The 23,328-nt window shown below is 42.3% G+C and overlaps 1 protein-coding gene across 9 annotated transcripts in view; it reads right to left on the bottom strand.

Annotated features, from left to right (window-relative positions):
• WNK1 (WNK lysine deficient protein kinase 1) overlaps positions 1 to 23,328 on the bottom strand; it is a 164,040-nt gene that overhangs the window by 92,602 nt on the left and 48,110 nt on the right. For all 9 annotated transcript variants that reach the window (XM_034780598.1, XM_034780607.1, XM_034780626.1 and 6 more), the window contains exons 2-4: positions 20,059 to 20,231; positions 9,614 to 9,834; positions 7,495 to 7,652 (exon numbers count right to left, since the gene is read on the bottom strand). In XM_034780598.1, the coding sequence (XP_034636489.1) occupies positions 7,495 to 7,652; positions 9,614 to 9,834; positions 20,059 to 20,231 (552 nt within the window). The remainder of the gene's footprint in view (positions 1 to 7,494; positions 7,653 to 9,613; positions 9,835 to 20,058; positions 20,232 to 23,328) is intronic.

Genomic DNA, 23,328 nt, shown 5'->3' with positions numbered 1-23,328 from the left:
AACATGGGTGCCTAAAATTAGCCTCCTACCTCAAAGCGACCAGATTTTCCAAAGGTGTTGGACACCCGCAACTCCCATTAAGTGCAAAGAAACCTGGATTACTCAGCACTCTGAAAATCAGGCCACTTCTGTAAAGTTCCTTTAATATAGGTTTAGAAATCTTGCTTTAGGCACTTGTATTAATAAATTTTAGCCCAAGCTTTTAATAATTCAATAGTCTCCATAGGACTATGTAGCACAATACAAAGCCCCTTCTTGTTTTGCTTTCCCTCATGTAGGTCATATCCAATCTCCAAATTTATGCTCTTTTGTACAGGGAAGCACCTTATCTGGTATATGAGGTTTTTAGCACAACTTTGGCTGCTGTAAAGTAATTTTTGGTAGTATTGCACAGGTGTAACTTAGGGCAAAATTGGTCCACACAATCTAGTAGTTGTGGTACGTGAGCCAGAAAGAGCTCAAGTTGAATCTTTGACATCTGGCTGACTTTGCAGGCCGGGCACTAAGACAAGACATTTTGACTTGTAACCTGGACACACTGGATTGGAGTCATTAACACAGATCTTTATAAGACTGCTTTTAGAGTTGCTTTTCAGAAAAGAATCAACTTAAAGAAGTGGCTGGTGGGCCCTTTTCCTCCCATCACATCTTCAGGGAGTAGCTTTCCCTCTGTTGTGTGAATGACATAGGGCTTTCTCACTTCTCCCGCTATACATAGATTCTCCCCCATTTACCCATTCATTTCAATATGGATAGTGGTACCAATAGCAGATTTTTGAGGGGGAAGGGAGTTAGCTACAGGCCATCCTACTTGTTTTGAATAGTCCCAGGAATGCTGAATCCTGCTCCCTTCTCCCCATCTCAGCCACTTCACTGATGGGAAGCTTGCTGGGCAACAGAACAGGTCTACTTGAGCATTTGTAAAGGCACAGATCTTGATTGGGCCATGGGGCACCATCACAACAAAAAAATGAAGGGGTCTAGTAACAGTAAAACAAAGAGGAAGGCAATGTAACCATGAACAGCCTATCTGCTTTACCGAGTACCTTATAATTTAATGGTAGGCCTAGGAAGTCAATTTTACTCTCCACTCACAGAGCTACTCAAAACCACCACCACTCAGGACTGGATTTGAAAACCCTGAACAGTCAACAGAATCTGTCAAGTTAAATAGCCTTAAAAACTGCTTAAACCATTTGTTTGCCTGGCCACTTACACCATCCACAGCTATTTTGAAGAAGCGTTTTACAACCAGGCTTAACACTTTGGACTGTCTAAAGTTAACGCAGCCAAACCTTGTTAGTCAAACTCATTTTAAACATGATTCACACTATCCATTTCACTACTAAGGTGTAGCACAGGGACAAGTCTTCATTTTCACTACCCAGAATTTACTTCACTAGTATGAGCCATATTTAGGGAATGCTCTTCTATCCAGAGAAAAATGGGCCTGTGTTAGAGGAACTAGGACATGAAGTTGAAACTGACAATACCAAACAAAGCCAAGGAGCTATGCTGCTTCCCACAGCCAGGGAGATGGCCCACTTTTCACTGCTGTCCCTCCTTTCATGGTCCTTCTCCACCCAGTTATAGCACCAAGGACCTATGACTCTACAAAAGAACAAAGCCCCTGATCTTCTATGCATACAGTACTCTTTCATTAGTGGATCCTAGAGCATGAACTCTCATGTCTGTAAACCAGATTTTATTTTATTTCAAGTTGGTGATGAACATTTCAACAGGCTGTCTATAAAATGTAATGAAGTCTTACACAATCAGCCCTTGGTCTCCCACATGGAATACTGAAGCCTTCCAAACTCTTAAGGCCACTTTAGAGATGAAAAACACTGCCTAACTTAATGAAACCTGGAGTACACAAAATGGACATGTGATGACAAATACCTAACACACTTAGCTGATGGCATATGAATTTTCAAGGTGAACAATACAATGCAGGAAGCTCAAGGACAGAGTGTCCTTTGACAGGTAACTGAATCCTCTAAGCAGCTGCAAGTTCTCTTTCACAAACACAAAGAATCTGCTTCCACTCTCTCAGTAATACTTGAAGTCTTTGCAAAAATCTGAACTCCAACAGAAGATATAGAAAGCTGGCATGCCTGCAATTCTAGCTAAAGGAGTCCTGTTCCCTTCTGAAGTAGCATGTGGGTTACTCTACTTGTTGCACTGAACCAAGTTGCACAAATTAAAATGTATTGGGAGGTGAGTGAGACAGCAAAGTCCATTTTTACTTACAAGTTATTTTTCCTGATCTTTCTACTTCTGTAAGGTTACTCCAGCTTCTGTACCGCTCTCATGTTTGTATTTGAAGGAAAAAATCAATGCACACGTCTTAAAAGGTGGCTAATTTTCCCATAATTTCTGTGCAACAGGATCACAAATTAGTGACTGAGGTAGTTCTGCTCCTGCTTTTTCCACCCTTACTGCCTATATAGCAAAATGCAACAACAGAAGTTAATTTTATCCAAGTCTCTCTTTCCATCTCTTATTTAAAGATATTAACTGAATTTTAGTTTGCATTAAGCTGACTTCCCTGACAATTTCTTGGGAAAGTACAAAAGCGCTAAGTGCCATCCAAGTTGCTTCACTCATCTCTCTCTACACCAAAGAATCTCAGTAATGACACACAGCATTCCTATTCCAGTTCCAGACCTTCCCAGACAGAAACTGGGAATGGTGTCAACTGTACAGAATTGTGTGAAAGTTGTAGGTCATGGAGGAGTGTCCACTAAAGATCAGGATGGGACCAAACTAATTTAACTTTTCAAAAAGTGCCCAAATGTAATGCATGCTAACACTGTTTTCTCCACCTCTCAACCAACCAGAGGGCATTCCGCCACAACATTGCAAAAAATTGAACCTAGGTCTTCACAGCAACAGCAGCTGGTGCACAGACCATGCCTTAGTGGGAACAGAATAATTCCTAGAGTTTCTTCAGAAGGATATACATGCACTTACCTAGATCTTGGAGGATAGCTCGTCTTCCTCAATTATTCAGCACTATTACCTATAGCACAATCTACTTTAAAGGAACTGTGACACTGCACCTTATATTCTTTACAGTGATAGTGATATAATAATGACATAACGTATTTTATGCAAGACGAGTCATCTGAGAGGTCATTGGAAAGATTACGATTTACTGAATAAGATTATCCTGTTTGTATGCATGTATCATTTTTGTATCTGACGTTATGAATATTGACTATGTATCTGTATTTCAAAATGTAGTTACAATGGGGTAATGCTCACTAGACAATATGTTTACAGTCCAGATAGTGGGTGGGGAAGGGTCTATTCAGGGCAATGAGCCATTAGGAAAAATAATTGGCCTTAGGAGAAGCTTATCTCCCACCTGGGGAGCCTTCCTGAGAAGGCTACAGACAGCCTCCAAGTAATAGCTACTATGACTCTACAAAGACATGTGATGTGACTGCATGTCTCTAGACTCCATCTTGGGATGTCAATGTTTTTCCACAGACTGGTCTGGGAACCAAGCTTTGAAACAAAGGGTTCCCGCCATATGCAAAAGCTATATAAGGCAGGGAGTGACATCTGGTGTTCTTCACTCCCCACACAAGAGGAGTCCTGGAAATACCGGAGGAAAAAAGACTGAACTGGGGAGATTTTTAGCCTGTGAATGAAACACCTGCGGATTCCAAGCTGTAAAGTAAGTGCAGCTTGCCCCAAAAGAATCTGCAGCCTGCTTGTATCATCTGAGGGTGAGAATCTGCTATTCACACTCAATCTATTTAGTATATTAAGTTTAATTTGCGATTTTTGTTTATTTGCTAGGTAATCTGCTTTGATCTGTTTATCACTTAAAATCTATGTTTTATAGTTAATAAACTTATTTTTGCTTTATCTAAACCAGTGGTTCTCAAACTTTTGTACTGGTGACCCCTTTCAAATAGCAAGCCTCTGAGTACCACCCCCCTTATAAATTAAAAACACTTTTATATATTTAATACCATTATAAATGCTGGATGCAAGCGGGGTTTGGGGTGGAGGCTGACAGCTCGCAACCCCCCATGTAATAGCCCCCAGTTTGAGAACCCCTGATCTAAGCTAGTGTGGGAATCATAACTCAAGGGCAAAAAGCTGTTGATATTCCTCTCCACATTGAGGGAGGGGATAAATTTTATGAGCTTATGCTGAACAGTCCCCTGTGCAGCACAAGACAGTATAATTTTGGGTTCATACTCTGGGGGGGGGGGGTTTGCCAGAGGAGTTGGGTGTAGCTTTCCCATGCAGGGGCTGGTCAGAAAGCCTGCTTGTAACTGCAGCTGGGTGTCCCCCTACCTGTATGTGTGCTGGTGAAAGTGCAGGCTGGAGGGCTCTGTAGCTTGTCACAGCAGTACAGTGCGAGTGGGAGCCCAGGCTAATGGGCCAGGAGCTCAGTGGTACCCCAGTTCCAGGTGGCACCTCGGGGGAGAACCAGTCATAGGAACTTTTGTATGTTCTCAGCCAGAAATTTTTAGGGCTTGGAAGAATAGTTTTGAGGGTGAAATGAATGTCACATTAACAACTAGCATTAGGCCCACAAGAGGCAGACATGTGTCCAGTTTGTTTTCCTCAAATATTATATGAAAAAAATGAGGAAAAAAGAGCAAATAAGGTTAGTAGTAGTTCAGTGATATTCTGGCATGACATCTTGACTATCTGAAACTTCCACAGAGACCATCCCTGTCAGAAATCGGTTCAGTTAAATCAATTTTGCATATAGCATAGGGGATAAATGAGTGGCAAGCAGAGGCCCCTAAATAGCGATTGAGAGCTATTTAGAGAGACATGGAGATTTAGCTCCAGGGATGCCACATCTGGGAGGCAAAAAAAACCCTAAAACAAAACAGGAGAAACACATTGCTGAAATAAGTTCTTGTTTAAAGGTCATAAAGGGTCTAACCAGGTCTGAGACATTTCAACATGCGAAACACTTTCATTACCTGATAACTGGGGGTCTGGAAAACCAGGAGATCTTTAAAAATTAAAAGTAGCCACTAGTTCAGGAGTCTGGCATAGAAGAACTACTGAGAGGGCTGCCACGCAAGCAGAGCATTTGTTTTCTTCTTTGCATTCTAAGATACTCCTTTAGGAATGAGATCTAACTAAACTAAAAAGGACGACACGACTCTTAGGTATTGGGTGAGCATTAGCAGGTCTGCCTACCAATTCCACCTTCACTAGGTAATTAGATTTAAAGAAATCCCATGTCAAGCAGTTTTCTTCGGGTATGTCTACACTGGAGCTGGGGGTATAATTTTCATCTTAGGTAAACATACCCATGCTAGCTCGATCGCAGCTAGCAAAAATAGAAGCCTCAAACTCCAGCGTAGATATACCCTTAGACCATTAATACAAGTGACAGAGGAGGAATGTGACTCCCAATGGAAATTCCAAGAATAGTAAATTCATCCCAGGTCAGTGCTGCAGTGTCTAGGACTGCAGGGTTTGGGTATCCACTGATAAGAGTACTTGGTGGTTCGGTCTACAAGAGGAATTCCCCATTTTGGGGGATGTGCTGCAGTTCTTGCTTTGGTAACCACTCTTGGAAATGTCTTAGATGAACGTAAGCGGTCTGCTGCACACAGTGTCAAAAAATACATAGGGCCTTACTGACAATTGCCTTCACCCAAGAGAACAAAGAGGTCAGGACTCCCTTAGCAAGACAGTACAAAAAAGCAATCCAGGTGGTTCATAACTACAGCTACAATGTTGCATTTAAACACATACCTTCCCTATATTAGCCAGTACACTTTGAGGGTGTATGTGCAGCCATCTCCCTTAGGAAGCAAGTCATCCTGCATTGAGCAGGTCATCCAGGAGACGATCTCACCCACAGGCTCACATCCAAGGCAATGTGTATTCTGGCTGAGACTAAGGGAATGCAATAAAGGTACTTTTTCCCCCTCCCCAATTTGCTACAAGACCAAGTAAATCAAACAACTCCGGTATCTCCTGCATTGCTAGATTGGCACAGTCTTGTGAGAGTGTCCAAATAAATCAATCCTTCAAGTAAAGACACAAAACCCTCTTGGAGGGTGGGGTGAGAGGTTACTGCTACATAACATTAACTAGCAGTTGCAAGCCAGATGACAGGCCAAATGGAAAAAAAGACAAATTGGAAGCGACCTCATAAATCTTAGGTACTTCAGGTGGGAAGGAGCAACTGGGATATCATCTAATCAAAAAGATTCTGCACATTATTTCTTCAGCATTTCCTAGTCAATTTTGTCTTCCCTCTATCTGCCCATTAGATTGTGAGGCATTAGGAGCATGGACTGTATTGGTGTTTCATCCAAAGCTAAGCACTTCATTCACAAATCCTCACCCCATCTCTAAAGCTATACCACAAAATTAACAAGAAAACATACGGAAACTCGTTGGGTTCCCACCAGTAGATGAAGGAAATCATCAGTTGGCAAACCAACCAACAAGATTCTCTACTTCCAATTGGAAGTTTTTTTCAAACTCAAAAAATTTTCTTGACTGATTTTCAAAAATGCTTCAAGACAGACCAGTTATAGATGCCAGAAATTCCAATTCTGAGGATTACTATCACCCCCCCTCCCTTTCTTATTTTTGGAATATTTAGCTCTGAAGACTGATTACTTATCCAGCATGCTGCAAGACAGCAGTATTACCCTCATTAGGAGACTTTCAACTATTTCACGTTATACTTAAAAAAAGCCATCACTGAAACAAATTGAATTGGAGGTCCTATCATTCCCAACTACTCAAACTTACACTCTTGATTTGGCGCCACAGCTGGTGGCTCAAACTATTCAAATATCACCATCTGAATGTCTGTGGCAAACAAAAGCCTCCCTAGTTTGGTCCAATGACACGTTTACAAGCACTCCATTTGGCACCTTTGTTTCACTTCATTCTGTGAGCTACTTACCTGCTGATAATGTAAAAGATTTCCAGTGGTCAACTATGGAAAGTGGCCCAACAGCAAAGTAGCCAAAGGCAATTTAGGATGCAGTAAAGTATTAACTTACAATGACTCAAAAATAAACATATGAGGATCTGCATTGGCAGTCAGTTAATCCAGAGTTCCCTAGATTTGTGACCCAAGTTTGTTTATTCCAGAGACTAAAGTTTCAAACTACCCTTCCAAGGCAAAAGCACAAAATTGTAATGGGTCAGAAAATATCCTGATATTGGAGTGCGTTTTATTTTGATATAGTACCTTGTTATGTAGTTTTACATGAAAGTAGGATATCAACAGACTGTGTATTAAAGATCTGATTTCTAATAGCATATTAAGTCCTGTAAGTGATTTTCCTTTGATCACTGTTCACACACTTCTAGCATTTCCGTAGGTTGGGCTAAGCAAAGTAACTTCTACATTTTCACCTAAAGATGTGTCAGCTTGCCTTTTTTACTTCTTGCACTGTATGAAGCTATCCAGCTTCTTTTGTTAGCGGTAGCACCAGCTCTCGAATCAGCAGAGAGGTATGGGAGACTTACGCTGGTCACTCGACGGTAGATCTGCGCAGCATTTTGGCACTCAGAATAAGGATATTCAGACGTGGCCATCTCAAGCATACACATCCCAAAAGCATATACATCAACGGATTCATCGTATTTCTCCTCATACATCTCGGGTGCCATGAACTCTGGGGTACCTTAAATTAAAAGAACGATTCAGACTCTAAATGTCTCAAAGCGAGCAGAGGCTGCTGGCGTTACTCACCGCAGAAGGAAGCGGACGGGCAGACCTGTGAGAGAAGAGAAAGTGGAGGCAAAAAGAAGAGGGAGGAAACCCTTAGTCACTCTGTTGCATCAATGTACCCCATGGGTGTCCCACTGCAAGGCCTTTGTAAGAAATTAGATGAGAGGGTCCATATTTTGACTGCTTTCCACATATGTTACTCAACATAAGGGCAGAAATGGGAAACTTTGGCTACAATAAAAACTGGATCAGGGGATGAAGATCAAATTGAAGACAAATGGAGAGAAAAAAGTAAAAGACTAGCAAGACTGCAAACCAAATACTAGGGAGAGTTAGACACACTTACCTTTCCTCCCTGTAAGAAAGGAGGCAATGAGGCTTGTTGCAACATACCCATCTCCCCTCTGCTGCAAAAAAGTAGTACTGGTAAGAGCCGACAGCTAGTCTCTGACCTGTAACACTCCATTTACTTTTTGAAGTGGAACTGTTCAGAAAAAGGCCTTGCAATGAAAAACCCAGTCACTACAGATAAAGCTTCATAAGGAATGAATAAAAGTAATTTTCTGCAAAGGCCACTCACCAGAGCCCTTTTCTTCACATACTTACCTTCTCACCTGCAGTATATTTTATAGGCCTACTGCAGATACAGGCAATAGTGAGGAACATCCTACAGGCAAAAAATACTTAGAAATACAGAGAGATTGAGTTACAGGCACAGAGCGTGAGATTCAACAAGTCCCAATGTAAAGAGTTTGCAGAAGATGCACTGCCCCCTACTGCCCCAATCACAGCACACTCTCCAAGTGAAGAGATCGCACTGTATGATCAGGGCTCCTCCAAGCCAGAGATGAAAGACTTTAAGCAGTGAATTATTTCCTGCAAGCTAACCAGATTTAAGGTTTGAAGATCAGTCAACCTAACTTCCCTAATCCTTCCCCACAACCCATAATCCAGAAATCAATTATATCCAATTAGCCATAGGCTAACAATTGTTAGCAAGAACACAGAATGATATGATTGAAGCTTTAAGCAGAAAATTAACACATGCTGAGGACGTGTTTTGTAAAGAAATTTTATATATTGCCATTATATATTTTTCCACTTCTGTCAATATTTAAACACTACCCTGGTCAGGAAGCAGGAAACATTTTAATAATGATAGCGTGCAAAACATCTGCAAACTTATATCAACAGTGTATTCAGGAGAACAGGTAAAGGACCATTCAGCAATATAAGTTTGCTGTATTTTAATAAACCATATTGACACTAAATCAGTGTTAGCAGCACATTAAAAAGGACCACCTTGCTCCCTTGTTAGTCTAAATATAATGCAGACTATCAGAACAAAAAGTTGATAAAACCAGTTTTCTAGGATAATCCAATGGTGTCAGTTTCAAACTAGCTCAAACTAAAATAGGGTACTCTACAATGTTAGATTGACAACCTAGCAGATTTGGGTATGTAGCTAGATGCTAAGCTAGGTATCAAGATATATTATTGATAGAAAGGGAGAGGTATGTCACCAAAACCACTGTGTGTGCACTCAAACAAATTGGCAATAAATACAATTTCAGATTTAAATCAGTTTAATATCTCATAATCCAGCTACAATGGTTTTATCAACAGTGTTCAACTAAGCCATGGGGGGCAACATAATAAGCCTATATTCCCAAAATGCTTCCACAGATTGTATCCAAATACTAGGAGCACAGATACCAAAACCCTGCAACAAAAGATATTTCATCAGTACAGCAGAATGAGCCCCACAATTCAGAAGCAAAACCAGTATCACTTTTCTGAGCTCCGATCAGGTATTTTAAGAAGGGTATACTTGAGTGAAATTTCTGCTGGGAGGGTCAAATTTCCAAGTAAGTGGACTGGGTCTACCAGCCTCCAAAAACAATATAGGCTTACCTATCACACTCTTGGCAAAGGAGGCTCGTTTCAGAGTTGCCAGACCCAGGTCTCCTATCTTGACTGATCCAGTGGGGCCAGTGATGAAAATGTTGTCGCATTTCAGGTCCCGGTGGATAATGGGAGGAGTGCGTGTGTGCAGAAACTGCAAGCCCTTCAATATCTGACGGCACCAACTTCGTAGTACTTTGATTTTCATCACTTTAAACCTTTTCAAATACCTGAGAAAAAGAACAGAGTAAAAGGGAATACATATTTCAGGTTCATTCGTTAGGTTTTCACCATTCATTCTGTTAATGTATAAAAACAACTAAATGTATACTACTGAATCTAGTGAGTACTACAATTTACATGTGGCCTATTTATTACATTTAATGGACCGATTTCAGTGCACTGGCTGCTCTGGAACAGTACTGTTCCATGACAGAGTGTCAGCACTCCCTATTGGCTGCAGAGCTGTAAGCTATGGAAGCAGCGAGCAGGTTTTTGGAGATAGGCAGGACAGGAATAGTGAATCTGGCTCTGCAGATCCACTGATCATTCCTCTCCTTGGCATTCCTTTCCACAGCAACAGCTGTGACTCAAATATATTTCATGCTGTCTTTTAGACAGCTGCATTAGTCTGGCCCTGCTGACAGAGACTGCAGTTCTTTAAAACTTTCAGAAGAGGAAAGACTAGTTCCAGAATTCAAGAATTCATAAATAGCTAGTTCTGTCCAATACCAAACCTCAGCTTTGCCTTCTACTTTAAGTCTGCCTACACGGCCCCAACATGGCCAGAACCTTTAAGCAAGTTACCAAATTGACCTCCATATACATATTTTTAGTGAGTCTGAGGGCTGGCTTGGCCTATCTAGTTACTTCAGCATTTTGCTGTTTAATTTTGTTTACTACCCAGGAGGTGACTACTGATGGTTCTGATGGATAAAATGGAACTCTAATTCTATAGTTGTAACAAATCACCGATTTGACACAATATGACTTCAAATGCAGATAGCTGAAGGTTTCGTTTATTTTGTTAATCCTGGTTCTAAAACCCTTTATCTTCCATGCTGCACCACCTGCTCAGCAGAGCTATTCCCCCCACCCCATTCATTTTTCCTCTAATATAGTGCTTACGTAGCTAGGTCTGACCACTATCTTATATAAATATGCCTTTTCCTGGACACAGCAAAGGAAAAGAACGCTGGAGAATGTCAAATTCTGAATGAATAGAAGTTTTGTTGGGCAGTGAGTGACAGCTATGAAGTCACCACAGCAACCACTGAGCTACTGAAATATTAATCCAAGCAACTCAGCCAGGGACCTAGGGTACAGTTCAAACTTGCCTCAACTTGACTAATCAAGTTAGCCGTTCTCAAAGGTCTCAAGAGATGTAGGACAGGATTTAATCACTTAAAACCCAACTGAAAACACCATCTGGACTCATTACAGAACTCTGTGAAGATGGAGGAACCTTCTAGCCCAAAGGATGCACTCTACTGAATGGACAAAACAGATTCAACAAATCCAAACCACCTTTCAGAGAAGACATGGCACAATCTCAAGTTTCTTGACACACTATTGCTTGTCTCGGACATCGGTTTCGAAAAAGTCTAAATACAAGAGTCAGGCCAGAGATGGAACTTTTGTTTCCAGGCTTGTTAGGCTTCATCTGGGTCCACTTCTATATAGGTTTTTATACCAACCCCATCACCATAGTCTCTGAACACCAACCAGTAGTGCATTAAGCAATATGACTAACATCTTTCATTTATGGGTTGGTGTTCTCATCTTCTCCCTAGGAGAATTGCGTGTGCAGTGTAGGGTTTTCTTTGTTTTTAAAAACATACACGTGGCTGTGTGTTTATATTAGAGAAAGAAAGGTTGAAGAAATGTGCTTTGCACATGCAGAGGAAGGTGGTGAGGTTTGTGATGGTTCCCAGTTTATTCCACAGTCTTGGACCGATGCTTGAGAAGGCCGTCTCCTGCACCACTCCAAGACAGTTCTAATTCCTGTGACCAGCACCGAGGTCAGTACTATGTGATGCTGTAAGACTGGGATTATCATGTTTTCCCCAGAGCACTGTCAATGTGAGTTCTGGTTTCTGTGTATTCACTTCATTAGAAGAGCTGGTCTTGATGAAATCATTTGGATCATTGCCCGCATAAGCTCACACACATTAATTCCCATTACTACAATTTCTCTGGTTCAAAGAAAGCCCTTGAAATCAAGCTCCTAGTGATAATCCTGCTGTAAAACAGCTCTGTAAAAGCAATCAGGAGCCAAATCCAGAGGGAAATCAGAGCACAATTTAAAGGAGAGAACAAGGGCAGAAAAAAGCAAGTCCAGGAAGAGAGAGGGAATGAAAGAGGCTCTGGTTCATATCAGCTACCACTCATGATTTTGGCTCAAATACTTTTTACTACTGACACAGTCATTCATCTCTTTAATGCCTGTTCCAAGGGTCACATGCTAGTGGCACTCTAGTTCAGCTTTTGGGATCTCCAATTACATTCTTGATTCTCAAATATGCTGGTCTACTGCCAGTTCCTCACTCCTAAAGGAACTAGGCTCATACCATCATCCTGCATCCCTGAAGGATTGTTGTAATTTTCCAAGAACACTGTCATAAGCTACCAATCACATCGCTTTTAAAGCTCACACAGACATTTTAAAAGGAAAACGAAAACTTTACTCCAGTCCATTTCCAATGAAGACAATACATCTTAAAACACAGATTAGTTACCAGGAAGACAGCTACTATCCTGACAGTTACATTGTTTTGGATGTCAGCAGCAAATCAAAACAAATGGAAAGTCAGATTTGCAAACTGTGCATTGTTAAGTATTTATTTACAAGACTATCTGCAATGGGGGGAAAATGGTCTTAATCCCTTTAGGGTGTATAAAGAAGGACCTGAAAGGGTTATTTTTCCCTTGCTGCTTTATTTTTATACTAGAAATTCAGATAGTCTAGCCTGGAAAAATGACGACTGTAGAAACTAGAGAAATAACATCACAAGAGATGAATGGAAGCTGAACAACTGAAAGGAGAAGGGATTTTAGTCAGACTGTTTAGAACTTGGTTTATTTTTGTTGGCACTATCATTCCTGGAAAAATGTCATATTAGTGAAAAATTGGGCCTCCTCTCCTTCAGCTATAGTGTGAGTCTATGCTACACAGATTCCCTCAACAAGGCCAAAATGGACATTCCCAATATTTTGAAGGTAAAACCACAGCAGAAAAAGCCACACAACTGCATCAGACCTTTTCACAGCATAAAGCGAAAGAAAAGAACATCAGGTCATTGTGACACTGCACCCCATATTCTTCACAGTGATATTATAATACAATTATGACAATCAATGTATTTTATGCAAGATCAATCATGTGAGGTATCATTGAAAAGGTTATGATTTACTGAATACGATTATCCTATTTGTATACACGTATCTTTTTGAATCTGAAGTTAGGAGTATTAGACATATTTTGTTTATTTGCTAGGTAATCGCCTTTGATCTGTTTGCTATCCCTTATAATCACTTAAACTTGTTTTTGCTTTGTCTAAAACCAGTGTGGGGGAGTCATAACTCGGGCAGAAAGCTGTTGTGTATTCCTTTCCACATTGAAGGAGGGGGCAAATTTCATGAGCTTATGCTGTATAGTTCCCTGTGAAGCACAAGACTCTCTAATTTGGGGTTGACACTCCAGAGGGGGTGCCTGCCTGAGTAGCTGAGAAGTTCCCTAGCTGGAGCCTTCCCATGCAGTGCTAGTCACAGCATCTACATGTAACTGCAACTGGGTCTGTCCCTACTTGTATGGGGTCTGGGCAGAGTGTCACAGTACAGTGTAAAGGGAGCCCAGGCTGGTGGGTTGGGGGGGTGCTCAGTGATACCCCAGTTCCAGGTGGCACCCCGGGGGGAACCCATCACAGTCTTTTTTTTCTTTTAACAGTTACATTTTGTTTAAAAAGAGAACCAGCAGGAAGTCTAGTCTGTTGACATAAAAGTGCAATCCTTCCTCTGAGTTACATGAGCCCCATTCAATTAACAGAAAAAGAGAACAGTTTCTAAATATGGTTTTGAAAACTGAATATCTTTGTCTTATAAATGGCTCAGCCAACTAATCACTGCAGCTCTCTTTTAAAAAAGAGCAATGAACATTTCAATGGCTTTAAGAAGCAGTTCTTAGATGAATATTAGTTTTTAAAAAGCCACATTAAGTAGCCTGACCTGTTAGGGAATTTAAATTAAACCTAAAATAGTTTTAAATCTGAATTATATTTAGGCTTTTTACACTTCACTAATCTTTCACAATGAAAATAGACAAGTTAATTTCACTTTGTTCTCATGCATTAACATGGGCTGCAAACACTGCAGGTCTTGTTTGATAAACTACTTATTTAGAATTTATCTAGTAAAACTATTTATTTAGAATTTCATAGGCTTGCTTTACAAATCAAAACAGACAAATTTCACTGTTCCTTTCAAATTCTGCCAAAGATATGGAAACATGTTTTATTTTAGTTACAGACAATTCTAACGTTCATTAGGACTTGGACAGGCAGATTCCTTAGCAGGATTAGGGCCTAAGAGAAGTAACATGAAATTAAAGCCATATGATTCTACAAATACAGTTACTCTCTTGCTGTATTAGTAACTTTAAAAAAAATCAAAATAGGTTGTGATGACCATTTCCCAACCTCTCTTGATCTTAAAAAAAAAAAAAAAGAAAAAACAAGCAGAGTACAGCCCTACAATAAAGCAGATTTTCCCACATTCAAATAAAGGAAACAAGCAGACGGTATGAAGTTCACTAGACAACTTGCTATAATCAGGGCCACCCAACGGGGAGGGGGGGCAAGTGGGGCAATTTGCCCCAGGCCCCATAGGGGCCCCATGAGAATATAGTATTCTATAGTATTGCAACTTTGTTTACGGAAGGGGCCCCCAAAATTGCTTTGTCCCAGGCCCCCTGAATCCTCTGGGCGGCCCTGGCTATAGCAACTGAATGTGGAAGACACTCAGACACTACAATCATGGGTGGCAGCATAAAGTTGTGAGACTAGTAAATCTCCCTCATGGCTAGGGCCCTACCAATTTCACGGCCGTGAAAAACATGTCACGGACTGTGACAGAAGCCCTTCCCGTCAAATCTGATCCCCCCACACACACACACACTCACAGCTCCTGCCCGGGCTTAGGATGCGCGAACTCCGGGGTTGCTGCTGCCGCTCCCCCTTGCGAATCCTGCCCAGGCTCAGGGCGCTTGAGATCCAGGGCTTCCCCTCCCACTCCCCATGGCTCCTGCCTGGACTCTGGGTGCCCGAACTCAGGGCTGCTGCCCACCCTAGCAATTCCTGCCAGGGCTGGGGACACCCAGGCTCCAGTCGGGACTCAGGGCTTCCACACCCTGCAGCTCCTGCCCAAGCTCAGGGACCTGAGCTGGGGTCTGCCACCCCCCACAGCTCCAGCCCTCACCCCCCACCCCGTGGTTCCTGCCCAGGTTTGGGGTTGCTGCCACCCCCCACGGCACCAGCTGGGACTTGGGGTGCCTGGGCTGAGGGCTGCTGCCCCTGCCAGTTCCTGCACAGGCTCCAGGTTTCTGCCCCTCCTGCTGGCTCCTGCCTGAGCTTGGGGCTTCAGCCACTGTGGCTCCTCTTGGGGCTTAGAGCACCTGAGCTCGGGGCTTCAGCCCCCGCAGCTCCTGCTGCGGCTCAGAGCTCCCACCCCGTGGCTCCTGCCAGGGCTTGGGCACCCATTTTTCAAATTGTCCAGGGCCCCTGGGCACAGGCCCCCTGGTTGGGGCTGCTCCCAGCAACACGGGTGAGATCAGGCCTACCTCCACCTCCGGGAGCCTCCTCCAGCTGCAGGAAACTCTGCAGCTGCTGCCTTCACAACTGGGCTCTGAAAGCAGCACAGAAGTAAGTATGGAAATCTTGCAACCCCCGTACAATGGCTTTGGGGCTCCCGCACAATCCCCTTTGGATCAGAACCCCCATGGTTAAAACACTGAAATTTCAGATGTAAACATCCAAAAAACATGAAATTGACCAATTTTAAGACCCTGTGGCCGTGAAATTGACCAAAGTGAGCCATGAATTTGGTAGGGCCCTACTCATGGAGTTTAGCTTAATGACAGTCCAAACCAAAGGGTAATCAGGATTAGAAGAGGGGCTGTGGCTGGGGCAAGTAAGTGACTGTGTAAATAAGTTCCTTAAACAGAAGCTACATCTTTGAGAAGCTACCAATTTGCAGCAATGTTCTGCATTACTTTGGTGTTGGTTAGTTTTCATTTAGTTCTGGTGGAGGGATAGCTCAGTGGTTTGAGCATTCGCCTGCTAAACCAAGGGTTGTGAGTTCAATCCTCGAGGGGGCCACTTAGGAATCTGGGGCAAAATCAGTACTTGGTCCTGCTAGTGAAGGCAGGGGGCTGGACTCAATGACCTTTCAGGGTCCCTTCCAGCTCTATGAGATAGGATCTGAGTCTTTCTAGTGCTGCAGGTAAGGTCTTAATATGCCATAAACCTGTACTTGAGGCATGGACAGCGGGTGGAGCCCCCCTCTGGGAAGGCTAGCCCCCAGCTCCGCCCCTTCTGCCGTCACCAGGGCCGGAGCCCCAAGACCCCCCACACACACACCCCGTGGCCAAAGCCGCAAGACACACACCCCTCCCCAGCCACAGGAGCCCCGAGCCTTCCTCCCCAGCCCAGAGAAGCTCCAGGCTGGCCGAATCCCCGGGCCCAGACGAGCCCCAGCTGTGCTGGCTGAAGCCCCAAGCGGACGAGCCAAGTCTTCCCTGCCTGAAGCCCCAAGCCGAGTCTTCCCTGCCCAGAGGAGCCCTGGCCAAGCTGGCAAAAGCCCCGAGTCAAGTCTCACCCCACCAGGAGCCTGGGGCTGGCTGCAGCCATCCCTCCCCTCCCCAGACCTAACCTGCCCACCACCCAGGGGAAAAAGCATCTGTAGAAGACGCTTTTAATATGTCCCATGCAGGTTCTGGGGCTGCTGAGGAGGCTGTATGTGCCTCCTCAGCCATCCCAGAACCTGCATAGGACATAATAAAGCAAAAACTTCACTGCCAAACCCTGCAACCAAGGGGTCCAGTGGACACAGCAGCACCAGGGGAGGCAGCACCTCTCCTGGCCTATTATACCCACCACCCATGACTTGAGGTAAACCAGGACTGAGTTATCTTCCCATTAGGCAATGTGGAAGCTCGGTCCATTTAAGTTTTCAAATCTGATCCAGTGAGACGACGATTAAGATGTTTCATCAAAGTTTTCTGTCTTTCTATCCAGCGTCAACTATGTGAGTGAACTGTCAGAGGAAAGCAGTTACACAGCCTGGGGGACAGGCTGTGGTGGCAGATAGGGTCCCACTTCAGGCACAGGTATACTTGTCCTGTTGTACTGTCCTGGGCTCAGACTCATCTGATCCACAGTGGGAACAGAAGATTAATGGGAAGACACTCATGGGCTGGAGAGATTCTGGGACAGGAAGAACTGTTGTCAAACCCCATGTAGTAAAACCCCATCAAATGATGAAAGAAAATCCTGGAAGATACAAAATAGAGAGGCAGAAATATTGGCATCACTAGCAAGCAGCACGGCCTACCAACTTGGATGTGTGTAACCTGGAACAAGACAAACAAGAACTATTCAGACTTAGTGTAAAAAAAATGTGGTGACATTTTCTTATGTCTGAAGATTGGAAAGATGCTAACTGACCCATTCAGCATAATAAATTATGTCTGCAACCTAAATTATCTTTATGTGTCACTGTTAACTATTTACTTGTTTTTAGTATAAACATCCAACTAATATTTTCCTCACAGTCCTTTCCTGCCTCCCACAATTCCTCAAGTGCCAAACCCCTTCCGTCCATCTGTCAAAACCTCTAATTTAACAACTCAACCTAGCACTAGAACTTTATTCGCAAATCCCAATACCAAAAACAAGTAGAATGCACCAAATTCTCTCCTAACACACTTGAAACATGGGTGCATATTCAGAGCTTTATGTAGACTTCAACTGCATTTCTCACAAGAAAGGCTCTGCAGAGCCATTCATTTATTAGAGACACCACTGTAATACAATACGGAATTACGTTTAAGTATTTTAGGAGTTCATTGTATTAAAAATGCAAATGTTTATGTACTAACAAAGGACTGTATGTAATTCCATGAGGGAGACCACAACCCTCCAGGAACTAAGAACAGCAGGGGACAGTTAAGCAAATTCACTCAGGATGTAACACCTCCTCAGAGCTACGACCTGGAGAGGGGCTTGCATATATTGGTTCAAACTAGATTATACAGGGATCAACAGACAAAGGACTTTTGGTTAAATAGCCTGAGTTAAAAAGGACTCAGGGCCTTCCTTCTGATCCAGGAAACATAGGACCTAGGGAGCCCCAATCCTTAGGTACAGTTGGAAGGTCTTTGGCCCACTGCAACCCCATAAGATTTAGGTGTTTGTTTGAACTGAAGATGATCAACTTGTGTCCAAAGGAAAAACAACTGGGGGGGGGGGCGCGGAAGGGGCAGGGTTTGAAGGACTAATCACCATCCTGAGCCCTTCTTGGAGTGAAGGGGTGATGTCTGGTAAGCTTATTAGCATGTGTGTAGATTCTTTTACTGTTTTTGAAGTGTTTTCACTGTAATGCTTTTACCTTGAGAAAAGATGTGATTGTTCATAAAAGCAGTTTGGTAATCTAAAACTCTGGGCATATATACTACTATGTACCATCTCGGAGCAGAGACGCAAAGCAGGTCTGCTTAGACACTCTCTTATCCTGGGGAATAACACAGCGAAGGCAGGGAACTGTTCAGCCTGGAAATAGCCCAGTCCAGAGGGGGAGAAACCTGTCTCCACCTATGAAAAGGAACAGCTTAGGAGTCTGGAGCAGGTGTCCTTGCTGTATCACAGAGGGGAAATAAGGTGCAACTGCCCTGAACTGTGACAACCACCTCAAATCTTTCCAATAGGCCAACAACTAGTCTACATTAATAATCTACAGCAATAAACAGAGCACAGCCTTGTTGAAGACTGAGCCACTGGGGCGGGGGAAGGAGAAGAGACACAACCCTTTCCTGAACAGTTCCTTGGCACGGCACGGGTGGAAAAACATTCATGATTGTAGGACTTCAGAGTAACAGATGCAACACAAAGGATAAGCACTTCCCCTGCAAATGTAATCTAGAATGCTCAGTGGAAAAGGTTTTTTCCTGCTCTGTGTTCATTTGTGGCCATAAGTAAATCTCACAAAAACAAGCAGGTCAGGGTATTTTGACTGAATGGATTATGAACTTGTTTACAGACTGTTTCAAGCTCCCACAGGCTGCCTATTTATTCGCTAGAATTCAAGTCCTGTCAGACTTAAAGGGCAATTAAATAAATTACTGAATCTCTTCTTTATTACCCACTCACCCCCCCAAAAAATTATTCCAGTTCCAAATAGACAAAAACTGTACACATGTTCAATGAACATCCAATTATGTCTACCCTAAACCTAAGGAAGTTGCAAAGCTGCACTGAAGTATAATGTTCTCTGTAATCTTGTAGTCACCACTAGAGGGCTTCCTTGCAACTCAATTTCCTAATGCTCACTTCAGCTCAGGCTTATAACAGATTTACAGTTTCACAGAGAGCTCAATTACAGTCTGGAAGTTCAGACACTCACTTTCAGAAATAACTTTAGAAATTCCCCATCAAATAAAAAGCTTTGCAAATAACTTTTCGTACTTCTATGAATTATTTGTATTGTGGTAGCACCCAGAGACCCCAATCACGTATCAGGGCCTGACTATGCTAGGCACTGTACAAAGTAGTAGTCCCTGTCCCAAAGAGCTTACATTCTACATGACATAAGGTGGATGATGATATATCTTTTATTGGACCAACTTACCTTGGTAAAAAGACAAACTTTTGAGCTTGACCAGAACTCTGAGTTTCCCAGACTTGAAGAACAACTCTATGAAAGCTCGAAAGCTTGTCTCTCTCACCAACAGACATTGGTCCGATAAAAGATTATCATCTCACCCATCTTGTGTCTCTAATATTTTGGGACCAACAGAGCTACAGCACCACTACATTTTAAGCGTAAAACAGGGATGGGGGAGATACAAAGATGAATAGGATCACTGCTTGTATCCTCAATCCCTGAAATTAAAAACAAACCAATAAAAAACCCATCTTTTTCTGCCTGTGTATACTAGAAAGTGATATGAGACAATTTATCAATCTCACTACCTCAAAGGATGGCCCACTCTAAGGTGCTAATAGCATCCAACTTGAGCAGTAATTTTAGGTTTATAGAGAAAGCTTTTGTTTGCCTCACTTCCAAAAATGGGTCTTTGGCCTTAGATATTCTGAAAAGAAACATTGGTTTCCATTTTATTTCAATATTCTGATGTCATGCTAATCATTATCACACACACCCCTCTTGTGCCTGAGCTCACTTACGTTTTCAACGTTCCAGATGTCATGAGTTCTGTCACGAGAACAATACATTTCTTTCCCTTCACTGTAGACTCCCAGGAATCATAGAACCGAACAATATTAGGATGCTGGAGCCCTTTCAGCATTTCAGCTTCCTCTTTAAATCTCTGCCGCTCTGACTTTGACAGCTTCCGATCCTAGCAAAAAGAAAAAAAGAGATTAGATTATATATAAAAACCGATACAAAGTAGTCCACTTTAACACATGGGAAGGGCAGCAAGCTGAAAAAGTGACAAGCTGCCGATTCTTGCACATTAGTAAGATTCTCCGATAAGCAGAGACTCTGAAGTCCACTCAGATTCATTCACTTACAATGAATTCACTCCACCCAATTGTCATTCAATTGCATATTTCATGTTCGTTTTTTTTAAAATGCACTATATAAATGCAGATGCATTCTATTACTACAGCCTCTTACCGGATTTAGTAGTTTATGCCATACGATTGCTCTCTAGAGAGTCACTAGTCTTAGGGCTTGTGTACACTTACAGCACTGTGGCAGCGCAGCTGCACCAATGCAGTTGTAACACATAGTGAAGATGCTCTCCTTTCGGCATAGGTAGTTTTTCCTGTCGGCACAGGTACTACTCCACCTCCTCAAGGGTCAGTAGCTATGTCAATGGGAGAAGCCCTCCTGTCAACATAGTGTTATCTACGCCAGTGGTTAGGTTGGTATCTTCCACAGCCGAGCAATGTAGTTATACCATCATAGGTTTGTAGTATTAACCAGGGCTCACATCCTCTGAGCCTATTATTCTCCCTACCCCCTGGCCAAAAATCAGATTCACAGCTACTAATGCTTAGGGGAAGGGGATACAGTGGTCCAATACATTTAAGGATCCTCAAATATTAAGAAATATGCTTCAGAATTGCCTCTTTTGTATGCAGACAGGGCCGGCTCTAGGCACCAGCTTACCAAGCAGGTGCTTGGGGCGGCCACACCAGAGAGGGGCGGCACGTCCGGCTCTTCGGCGGCAATTCGGCAGAGGGTCCCTCACTCCAGCTCGGAGCGAAGGACCTCCTGCCGAAGTGCAGCAGATGGCGATCGAGGCTTTTTTGTTTGTTTGTTTTCTGTTTTTTTGGGGGGGTGGCTGCTTGGGGCGGCAAAAACCCTGGAGCTGGCCCTGTATGCAGACTAAACCTGTTAGGATTTCCCTGCTGCAAGAGGATCAATATCAAGAGTATAGGACTGAATTCTACATTTAGAGATTTAGGACTGGTCCACACCTAAAACCTAGGTTGAATTAGCGGTCAGTCAGGAGTGTTAACTATCTCTTGAGTGAGAAAACATAAGCCAGCCTAAGCCCCATTACAGACACTGCTATGTTGATGGAAGAATTCTTCCATCAGCTTAGCTGCCAGTTCTCAAGAGGCTAGATTCACTACAGTACTTTGAAGTTGTAGCTCGGGCTCTGAAGCCTACAGAGGAAGGTTGGTCTTCAGAGTCCGAGTAGCAACTCCAAAGCACTGTTTCTACAGCTACTTTTAGGGGACTAATCCAAGCCCTGCTAGCCTGAATCTGTCAACTTGGGCTGGGAGGCTCACTCCAAAATGTTATATAGACATTCCCTAAATGTGACTTCCCAATACTACTCAGATGCAGATGAAGACCTGTAGGATTGGTATAATTTACTTCGCTCAGGGGTGTGAACAAAATAATTTGTAGTGTAGACATAGCCATAGTTATGGAGGAACTTAGGCTATTTTCCAGCGGGAACATTATAATTTAAAGACAAGTGCAAGAAGTGTAAAGATTTTCCAGATGAAAATGAAGAAAAAAAAAATCAACACACTCTTAAAGGTCTTCAGAACTCTTAACTCTAAGTTACACATACAGCTCACCATTACCTACTTTGTAAAAACTACTCAACCACAATGGCCTACTTTAAAACAGGTCTATCTCAAATATTGAATTACTGGTATATTTTATAATCCTATTTAAGCATTATCCTAAAACAAAAGAATGAAGTGATATGACTGAAGGGTTATACAACAAACTATTTGGCTTATAGGTAACTTAACATCCAATATTACTAATTCTTCCCATTTCAGGAATGAATGCCAATTTTTGTTACTTTCCAAGTAAAAACAGAACATACACTTGCCAAAGACACATATGCAATAAGCTTATATGTTTATAGATCTTGTACATCTCAAGTGTAGATTTGGTTTTGCAGTCTGACTGTGAGACTAAAGACCTTTCTGTCCCCTAGAAATAAGACAGACAGTAAAGGCTCCAGGTAAGGACCAGTTAAAGGTTAAATAGCACTTGTTTCTACAATATGAATGAATGACAGTAAAAGCAATGCACCATATTTTTAAACACACAATCTGCATATCTGTGTATCAGCAGAACTGCATCATATCACATGCTTCCTAGGAGAAGCCCTCAATATTTGGGCCAATACATAAAACCTCCAGTATGAGACTCTCTATTCTCAATGTCGGGTGTATCATGTTCCTGGCCACTGCTCTATGACCTGGACTCCAAATAAATTTATTTATTTAAAGTATCTATGTACTTGTGTTGATACTACAATAAATATTCACATACTGAAAAGAGTTTAGTTTGCAGACTGTCCAAAAACCAAAAAGAAATATTTAGACTGTATTTTAGACCAGCTTTTATTATTGAAAAAGTCTATCAAGCTTTTAAGTTTATAATAAACAATTATAGCCACAAACTTAGCAAAACCATTCAAGACTAAGTCAGGAAACAACCTTTTCTCTCTTTACTACTGTCTTGAGTATCTCTGTTAAAATTGGCTAAAAGCATTTCAAATGCTAGAGTTTTCTAGGTGTATAGCATTCATGAGAATGCATTTTTAAAAAGAAACTTTATGCTACCTAAAGTGATGTACCACAAACTTTGCTAATAATCAGTTTTAGACCATAACTCTGTTACATTAAGTTTGCACATTGTAACTACCCAACATCTAATCTCAAACTCAAATGATTCAACTTCCTCACATCATTGCAATACTACCACCAAAGTTCAGAACGGAATTTAACTAGTGTTGCTTCTGGCCACATACATACCCATAATGGGCATGCATATGTTGAGCCATTTCATCCTCACTGGTCACATCAATGCTGATGTCATGTCCCTACAGATATAACTGTTGTGCTGAAGACAGACACTCAACACTGAGCACTGGCAGAAAGTCATGGCAAAAGTAGTGAAGTGAGTAACTCAACATCTGCATTAGAAGTCATGCTGCCCTAATAGTTTGG

The sequence above is a fragment of the Trachemys scripta genome, chromosome 1, assembly GCF_013100865.1.
Source record: "Trachemys scripta elegans isolate TJP31775 chromosome 1, CAS_Tse_1.0, whole genome shotgun sequence".
NCBI classification, from domain to species: domain Eukaryota; kingdom Metazoa; phylum Chordata; order Testudines; family Emydidae; genus Trachemys; species Trachemys scripta.
Note: the sequence above shows the minus strand (reverse complement) of the source record. Positions and strands in the feature narration are given on the sequence as shown.